Here is a 9,961-nt window from a genome sequence, read left to right on the forward strand (position 1 = left end):
GTGCGAAGCACTGTTCTAAGTGCTGGGGGGGATACAAGGTGATCAGGTTGTCCCATGTGGGGCTCACAGTCTTAAATGGAGATTAAGACTGCGAACCCCATGTGGGACAGGGATTGGGTCCAAACTGATTACCTTGTATCTTCCCTAGCACTTAGAACGGTGCTTGGCACATAATAATAATAATAATAATAACAGCATTTATTAAGCACTTACTCTGTGCGAAGCACTGTTCTAAGCGCTGGGGGGGAATACAAGGTGATCAGGTTGTCCCATGTGGGGCTCACAGTCTTAAATGGAGATTAAGACTGCGAACCCCACGTGGGACAGGGATTGGGTCCAAACTGATTACCTTGTATCTTCCCTAGCACGTAGAGCGGTGCTTGGCACATAATAATAATAATAATAATAATAATAATAATAATAGCATTTACTAAGCGCTTACTATGTGCGAAGCACTGTTCTAAGTGCTGGGGGGGATACAAGGTGATCAGGTTGTCCCATGTGGGGCTCACAGTCTTAAATGGAGATTAAGACTGCGAACCCCATGTGGGACAGGGATTGGGTCCAAACTGATTACCTTGTATCTTCCCTAGCACTTAGAACGGTGCTTGGCACATAATAATAATAATAATAACAGCATTTATTAAGCGCTTACTCTGTGCGAAGCACTGTTCTAAGCGCTGGGGGGGAATACAAGGTGATCAGGTTGTCCCATATGGGGCTCACAGTCTTAAATGGAGATTAAGACTGCGAACCCCATGTGGGACAGGGATTGGGTCCAAACTGATTACCTTGTATCTTCCCTAGCACTTAGAACGGTGCTTGGCACATAATAATAATAATAATAATAGCATTTATTAAGCGCTTACTATGTGCGAAGCACTGTTCTAAGCGCTGGGGGGGGATACAAGGTGATCAGGTTGTCCCATGTGGGGCTCACAGTCTTAAATGGAGATTAAGACTGCGAACCCCATGTGGGACAGGGATTGGGTCCAAACTGATTACCTTGTATCTTCCCTAGCACTTAGAACGGTGCTTGGCACATAATAATAATAATAATAATAATAATAGCATTTATTAAGCGCTTACTATGTGCGAAGCACTGTTCTAAGCGCTGGGGGGGATACAAGGTGATCAGGTTGTCCCATGTGGGGCTCACAGTCTTAAATGGAGATTAAGACTGCGAACCCCATGTGGGACAGGGATTGGGTCCAAACTGATTACCTTGTATCTTCCCTAGCACTTAGAACGGTGCTTGGCACATAATAATAATAATAATAATAATAATAATAATAATAATAATAATAATAATAGCATTTATTAAGTGCTTACTATGTGCGAAGCACTGTTCTAAGCGCTGGGGGGGAATACAAGGTGATCAGGTTGTCCCATATGGGGCTCACAGTCTTAAATGGAGATTAAGACTGCGAACCCCATGTGGGACAGGGATTGGGTCCAAACTGATTACCTTGTATCTTCCCTAGCACTTAGAGCGGTGCTTGGCACATAATAATAATAATAATAATAATAATAATAATAATAATAGCATTTATTAAGCACTTACTATGTGCAAAGCACTGGGGTTTTTTTGTATTTTTTTAAATGGCATTTATTAAGCGCTTACTATGTGCACAGCACTGTTCTAAGCGCTGGGGAGGTTACAAGGTGATCAGGTCGCCCCACGTGGGGCTCACAGTCTTCATCCCCATTTTCCAGATGAGGTCACTGAGGCCCAGAGAAGTGAAGTGACTTGCCCAAAGTCACCCAGCTGACAATTGGCAGGGCTGGGGTTTGAACCCACGACCTCTGACTCCAAAGCCCGGGCTCTTTCCACCGAGCCACGCTGCTTCTCTGTTCTAAGCGCTGGGGAGGTTACAAGGTGTTCAGGATGTCCCAACGGGGGCTCACAGTCTTCATCCCCATTTTACAGATGAGGTAACTGAGGCACGGTTACATAACAGGCATTTAGCAAAAACCACACTTATTGTTGTTACTATTATTATTAGGTGGGGGTGAAGCGGCCCTGCTCTACCTGGAGAGGGGCCTCCGGCTGAAGTCGCCCCACCGGGCCTTGTGCGTGCCCTCCTCGCACACGAGTCCCTCCTAGGGGAATCTTTCGGCGGAGAAAGCAAGGGCTTCAACGGGAGGGTTCGTCAGCCTGGAGTCTCGGATGAGAGCGGGGGACGGGGCCGTCTTCGAGATGTCTCCCCGGCCCCTTCATCATCATCATCATCAATCGTATTTATTGAGCGCTTACTGTGTGCAGAGCACTGTACTAAGCGCTTGGGAAGTCCCAAGTTGGCAACATATAGAGACAGTCCCTACCCAACAGTGGGCTCACAGTCTAAAAGGGGGAGACAGAGAAAAAAACCAAACATACTAACAAAATAAAATCAATAGAATAGATATGTACAAGTAAAATAGAGTAATAAATACGTACAAACATATATACATATATACAGGTGCTGTGGGGAAGGGAAGAAGGTAAGATGGGGGGATGGAGAGGGGGACGAGGGGGAGAGGAAGGAAGGGGCTCAGTCTGGGAAGGCCTCCTGGAGGAGGTGAGCTCTCAGTAGGGCCTTGAAGGGAGGAAGAGAGCCAGCTTGGCGGATGGGCAGAGGGAGGGCATTTCGGGCCGGGGGGATGACGTGGGCCGGGGGTCGATGGCGGGACAGGCGAGAGCGAGGTACAGTGAGGAGATTAGTGGCGGAGGAGCGGAGGGTGCGGGCTGGGCTGGAGAAGGACAGAAGGGAGGTGAGGTAGGAGGGAGTGAGGTGACGGACAGCCTTGAAACCCAGGGTGAGGAGTTTCTGCCTGATGCGTAGGTTGATTGGTAGCCACTGGAGATTTTTGAGGAGGGGAGTAACATGCCCAGAGCGTTTCTGGACAAAGATAATCCGGGCAGCGGCATGAAGTATGGATTGAAGTGGAGAGAGACACGAGGATGGGAGATCAGAGAGAAGGCTGATCCCTTGATCCCTGATCCCTTGAACCGAGCCGGCCTCACCGCTGTCTTGCAGGGGCTCTGCCAGACAGGGCAGATCTGATGCACGATCCCCCCATGGATGAAGAGCTGGAGAGGCTGTAAGTAGCCGTCTGGCCCGGGCTGGGGTGGGCAGGTGGGAGGGCGGAGCGGGCCGGAGCGGGGCCCCGCTAAAAGAGCAGCGCTGCCGTTGCCGGGTCACCTCTCCCTGGCATCTAGACACAGTAAGCGCTCAATAAATACGATTGATTGATTGATCTAGAGCAAGGACTCCGGTCCTAGGCGGCCTGGTCCCCATTCGAAACTACAGTTGGCCACCGGTAGCACCGACTGCTCCCGCAGCGCTTGGCGTGGCTCTGGGCATCATCATCATCATCATCATCATCATCAATTGTATTTATTGAGCACTTACTATGTGCAGAGCACTGTACTAAGCGCTTGGGAAGTACAAATTGGCAACATATAGAGACAGTCCCTACCCAACAGTGGGCTCACAGTCTCACAGTGGGCAGGGCGCAGAGGGCACGGGGGCCACTCTGGGGCGGGCTTGGGGGGCAGCTGACCCGTGCTGCCAAGCGGCCCACGCCCCCGGGGTTCCCGGCTGTGGCGTCCCTGTAGCCCACACCGGGCCGCAGGGTGGACTGGAGTCTCCCCAGACCTCGCACTCGTGGTCAATCAGCCGATCCCTCCGGCGATCATCATCATCAATCGTATTTATTGAGCGCTTACTATGTGCAGAGCACTGTACTAAGCGCCTGGGAAGTACAAATTGGCAACATATAGAGACAGTCCCTACCCAACAGTGGGCTCATCAGAACCGACCGGCGCCCCGTTCCGGTTTGACCTCCCATCCCCAGTCCGAGGCCAGCGGGACAGCGGGGAGAGGAGAGCGGTGTGGCCTCCTCCCTTCCTGCAGCAACCAAAACGCCCGGGACGGTTGCGGCGGCCCTCGCCCGGCGCCGAGCAGCCCCACGGAGGGAGTGGGGGGAAACATCTGGGCCGGGGGGGAATTGGGGCCCATCCCTCCGATCGGCCTCTCTTCCAAAGATGTAGTCATCATCATCATCGATCGTATTCATTGAGCGCTTACTGTGTGCAGAGCGCCGGACTAAGCGCTTGGGAAGTCCAAGTTGGCATCGTATAGAGACAGTCCCTACCCAACAGTGGGCCCACAGTCTAAAAGGGGGAGGCAGGGGCTGGGCCCGGGGCTTTCGGGGACCAGGTCGAAGCCCCACTGGCATCACAAACTTTACAAACACGCGGGGCGAAGGGGAATCGGAGTTCCGACGCCTTCTTCCTTCCTCCCTCCAGGCTGGCCCAGGTGCCCGGGCTCCCGCCTCCCCCGGCCTGCAGCGCGGAGGGCAGCGGCCCGTCCTCCAGGACGCCGCCCCGGGTGGCATCTCCCTGGAGGCCGCTCCATCACCCGCGCAGACTGGACGGCGAGAGCGAGGGCTCCACGGAAGACACCGACGAATCCGAACCCTAGAAGCGGCGTGCGGGGCCCTGCCTGGGCCCGGCCTCCTCCCTCTCGCCCTGGCCTTGCCCTGCCCATCCCTCAGCAGCCCAAAGGCCTCCCCTTTGCTGCTTTCCTCCAGTAAGCGCTCAATAAATACGACTGATTGATGGATTCCTCTGGCCCCGGCCTGTCCGCTGGGCGGCCCCCGGTCCCCGCCGGCTCCTAGGCGACTCTGCCCTCTCCTGGTCCGCAGCCCCGAACGACAAACCCCGATGCCAAACCCTTGTGCCACCGAGGCAGAGCGGGCCTATAATAACAATAATAATAATAATGATGGCATTTGTTAAGCACCTACTATGTGCAAAGCACCGTTCGAAGTGCTGGGGAGGATACAAGGTGATCAGATTGTCCCGTGTGGGGCTCACAGTCTTCATCCCCATTTTACAGATGAGGTCACTGGGGCACAGGGAAGCTAAGTGACTTGCCCGTGGTCACCCAGCTGACAATTGGCAGAGCCGGGATTTGAACCCATGACCTCTGACTCCAAAGCCCGGGCTCTTTCCACTGAGCCACGCTGAACCAGCCAAGCCAGGGCCCCCCCCCCCACCCCCTCCCATTTGACTCTGACAGCGTTCAGGTCCCCGCCGTGACTCCCAGTTGCCCCCCCAAAGAGAGACCCCCGTCACCCCCGCTGCCCCTCCAAGACGGCCTCAGTGAAGCTGGAAAGTTGCACTACACTGCTTCTAGTCTGTCGACCCACCGTTGGGTAGGGACCGTCTCTATTTGTTGCCAACTTGTCCTTCCCAAGCGCTTAGTCCAGTGCTCTGCACACAGTAAGCGCTCAATAAATACGATTGAATGAATGAATGCTTCTGGGTGGCTGAGTGTCAGCGGACCCCCATCCATCCAGCCTATTGCTCAGGCCCCGCTTCTCCTGTGGCCCCCACCACATTCCCCCCGAGAGCCGTCTTTGGCCCTTCATTCATTCAGTCGTATTTATTGAGCGCTTACTGTTTGCAGAGCACTGTACTAAGCGCTTGGGACGTACAAGTTGGCAACATAGAGAGACGGTCCCTACCCAACAGTGGGCTCAATTAAAGCTGTTGAGATCCTCCGTAGCCCCACGCCCTGATTCATTTGTACATATTCTATTTTGCTAATGTGTTTTGTTCTCTATCTCCCCCTTCCAGACTGTGAGCCCGCAGATTTATTACCTCTATTTGTTTCATTTGTACATATTTATTCTATTTATTTTATTTTGCTAATATGTTTTGTTCTCTGTCTCCCCCCTTCTAGATTGTGGGCCCGCTGTTGGGTGGGGACCGTCTCTAGATGTTGCCAACTTGCCCTTCCCAAGCGCTTGGTCCAGTGCTCTGTACACAGTAGGCGCTCAATAAATATGATTGAATGGATGAATGAATGAATAGATGTTTGTACATACTTATTACTCTTTCATTTGTACATATTTATTCTATTTATTTTATCTTGCTAGCATGTTTTGTTTTGTTGTCTGTCTCCCCCTTCTAGACTGTGAGCCCGCTGTTGGGTAAGGACCGTCTCTAGATGTTGCCAACTTGTCCTTCCCAAGCGCTCAGTACAGTGCTCTGCACACAGTAAGCGCTCAATAAATGATTGAATGAATGAATGAGAACCATCGCTTACACCTCATCAGGATTATCTACCAACTCCCGGCCTGCAAGGATGGATGGAGGCAGAGTCGAGCTGTCCCGGGGGCGGGGAAGACACCATGGGATACTCACTTTCCTCCCAACAAAGCCCGGTTTCAGGAATCGGTCCACAACCTCCCAATGCCAGACACCCAGAGGTAGAGTTTGGGGAAAGGCAGCTTTTCCTTTAAAAAAATAAATAAATAAAATCGCACCATCCCTTCTGAGCCTCCCACTGTTGACTACATAATATAATGTTGGGTGTTTGAGGCTTGGAATTAAGAGTTCGGGGAGGCTTTGTGGCTCTTTTTGTCATGCCGCTTGTTAAACTCCACATGCCGGGCACTGTACTAAGCACTGGGGTCGATACAAGATAAATCAATCATTCATTCATTCATTCAATCATATTTATTGAGCGCTTACTTGGTGCACAGCACTGTACTAAGCGCTTGGGAAGTCCAAGTTGGCAACATCTAGAGACGGTCCCTACCCAACAGCGGGCTCACAGTCTAGAAGGGGGAGACGGACAACAAAACAAAACATATTAACAAAATAAAATAGAATATGTACAAGTAAAATAGAGTAATAAATGCGCAATTGTATTTATTGAGCGCTTACTGTGTGCAGAGCACTCGACTAAGTGCTTGGGAAGTACAAGTTGGCAACACATAGAGACGGTCCCTACCCAACAGCGGGCTCACAGTCTAGAAGGGGGAGACAGACAACAAAACAAAACATATTAACAAAATAAAATAAATAGAATATGTACAAGTAAAATACATAGAGTAATAAATGCGCAATCGTATTTATTGAGCGCATACTGTGTGCAGAGCACTGGACTAAGCGCTTGGGAAGTACAAGTTGGCAACACATAGAGACGGTCCCTACCCAACAGTGGGCTCACAGTCTAGAAATCAGGCCGGACACAGTCCGTGTCCCAAACGGGACTCGCACCTTTAATCCCCGTTTTACAAATGAAGTCACTGAGGCACCGGGCAGCTAAATGATTTGCCCAAGGACACGCAGCAAAGTGGCAGAGCTAGGATCCGAACCCAGGTCCTCTGCCTCCTGGGCCCGTGCTCTTTCGACCAGGCCGTGCTGCTCCTCGATGAAGTGGGAAGATTAAAGTTGGTGCTGGATAGCCATAATCAATCAATCAATCGTATTTATTGAGCGCTTACTGTGTGCAGAGCACTGTACTAAGCGCTTGGGAAGTACAAGTTGGCAACATATAGAGACGGTCCCTACCCAACAGTGGGCTCACAGCCTAGAAGGGGGAGAGGGTGGGAGCTTCTCACCACGCTTTGGCTTCTCTCCAGATGTTCAGGGGCCTGCCTCGGGCCCCTCCTTGAGAAAGAGAGGACTGGTACAGATTTATTACTCCATTTATTTTACTCGTCCATATTTACTATTCTGTTTATTTTATTTTATTAATATCTTTAGTTTTGTTGTCCATCTCCCCCCTTCTAGACTGTGAGCCCGCTGTTGAGTAGGGACCGTCTCTATATGTTGCCGACTTGGGACTTCCCAAGGGCTTAGTCCAGTGCTCTGCACGCGGTAAGCGCTCAATCAATACGATTGAATGACTGCAGATCGCTCCCAATCAATCAATCGCATTTGTTGAGCGCTTACTGTGTGCAGAGCACTGTACTAAGCGCTCGGGAAGTACAAGTTGGCAACATAACAGCTCTGAAAGCAGGTACCAAGGCAAAGGAGTTAGGGAAATGGGGGACACTTCCCGGGCACCCCCAAGGGAGACGCCGAAGGGTTGCCCTGTGCCTACGGGCGGCGTTTAGACTGTGAGCCCACTGTTGGGTAGGGACTGTATATGTTGTCAACTTGGACTTCCCAAGCGCTTAGTACAGTGCTCTGCACACAGTAAGCGCTCAATAAATACGACTGATTGATTGATCGAGCCCTGGCAGCTGTTCAAACACCGATTTCCCCAGCCCTGTGGCCCCCGGCCTGGCCAAGGAAGAAGGCAACACCCTACTAGGGGCTCCCCCGGCCCATCAGAGGGAGAGGCCGAGCACAGAGGGGTAGTGGACGTGAGCTTTTAGACTGTGAGCCCACTGTTGGGTAGGGACTGTCTGTATATGTTGCCAATTTGTACTTCCCAAGCGCTTAGTACAGTGCTCTGCACATAGTAAGCGCTCAATAAATACGATTGATGGTGAGCTAGAGAAGTCCACTTGTGCCGACCCAACCTCACAAACCCCAGCCATCGCCCAGCACGATGCCTGTTTCCTCCTCGGCCCCCTAAGAGGCTGCAGTGGGGGCGTGGAGAAAATAGGGGTCTGGGGGAGAGGAGACAAGGGGGTGGGAGAAGGCAAAGGGAGAGCGCCACTTAATACGTCCGCAGCTTCTGCCAAAGACCCTACCCCACTGTTCCCGCTTTCACGCCTTACAATGAGGGGAATAATCGGGCCCCCGCGGCCCGGCGGTTCCCCTTGGACTGAGCCTGGGAAGGTTTCAACCCCAAACGTGACGCTTTCCGGATGGGGACGAGGGTTTCACGGCCCGGCCGCCCCTGCCTTCGGCCTCCCCGTTGGCTCATTCCCACACAGCGCGGCCCCGGTCTCACGGGCCGTACCGGTGGGGAGCTGGGCGCGGGGGGTAGACGCGACGGAGGCCATCGCTTCCACAGGGATGGAGTTGGGGGTGGGCTAGCCCTGCCCACCCCGCGCCATCCCCTCCGGGCCTCAGTGGGGAACGGGCGCTTCTTAAACCCCAACCACAAGCGACAACGAGACACCCAGCCAACACAGAGACACCAGCACGCCCACCTCCCCAGCCCAGTGTCTGCCAGTCCCTCTCCCTGGCCTCAGACTGCCAACTTGTACTTCCCAAGTGCTTAGTACAGTGCTCCGAACACAGTAAGTGCTCAATACGAATGAGTGAATGAATGTGGGCCATTTTCCACCTTCCCAGTGAGTGTCTGTATGACTGGGGATGCGGGCCCAGCGGCCCACCGTCCACATCCTGACCTTTCTCTTCTTTTGCCCCAAGCTCGGCCCTGCCCTCGATACTAAGTTGGCACTCCTTGTTAAGGGGCCCATTACGCCCTCCGATTCAAAAATCACACCACTCAGCCCGGGCACTCTTCCTGCCAAAATAATTCCTGCAAACGGTGGGTCAGGGGAGGTGGGTGAGTCCCTCCTACTGCTAAAGAAGGGAGTCCCAGCTGACCCTTCTAGCCCCACCAGGCTATCCCCTTGGCACCCTAGCTAACCTCGGTCTTTCAAATCTCTGCCCCTTTGCCTCAAATGGGTCAAAATGTTGAGGGTAGATGGTTGTTCGGCTCAGTGTGGCCCCACCACGCCGGTCCACCTTGGGGGACCTCTTTTTGTCCCCCATTCCCAAAGATTATGGGGAAGAAGAGCTGCTCGTTCTAGAGGCCCTTTAAGGGTGCCCGGGTAAGGCGACTCCTGCCACTCGGATGCCGACGGTCCCCAGCTGCCCACAGCGAGCTCTGCATTGCTGCAGGCTGATTGAAAACCACCCTTACCCCCTCACCACCCCTCGCTGACCCCTCCATCAGAGAAGCAGCTTGGCTCAGTGGAAAGAGCCTGGGCTTTGGAGTCGGAGGTCATGGGTTCAAATCCCAGCTCTGCCCATCGTCGGCTGGGTGACTGTGGGCAAGTCACTTCTCTGCGCCTCAGTTCCCTCATCTGGAAAATGGGGATGAAGACCGTGAGCTCCCCGGGGGACAACCTGATCACCTTGTATCCCCCCCAGAGCTTAGAACATAGTAAGCGCTTAACAAATATGTATGACTGGGGATGCGGGCCCAGCGGCCCACTTTCCACATCCTGAAATTATCTGACCTTTCTCTTCTGTTGCCCCAAGCTCGGC

The 9,961-nt window shown here is 52.9% G+C and overlaps 1 protein-coding gene across 2 annotated transcripts in view; it reads left to right on the top strand.

The window, feature by feature from the left end:
* The window catches only part of C22H11orf49 (chromosome 22 C11orf49 homolog), a 200,667-nt gene extending 196,057 nt beyond the window's left edge, over positions 1-4,610 (top strand). For both annotated transcript variants that reach the window (XM_038765114.1, XM_038765115.1), the window contains 2 exons: positions 3,021-3,084; positions 4,295-4,610. In XM_038765114.1, coding sequence (XP_038621042.1) covers positions 3,021-3,084; positions 4,295-4,469 — 239 coding nt within the window. In that variant the 3' untranslated portion in view covers positions 4,470-4,610. The remainder of the gene's footprint in view (positions 1-3,020; positions 3,085-4,294) is intronic.
* Positions 4,611-9,961: the final 5,351 nt, after the last annotated feature.

This window comes from Tachyglossus aculeatus, chromosome 22 (assembly GCF_015852505.1).
Source record: "Tachyglossus aculeatus isolate mTacAcu1 chromosome 22, mTacAcu1.pri, whole genome shotgun sequence".
Lineage (NCBI taxonomy): Eukaryota > Metazoa > Chordata > Mammalia > Monotremata > Tachyglossidae > Tachyglossus > Tachyglossus aculeatus.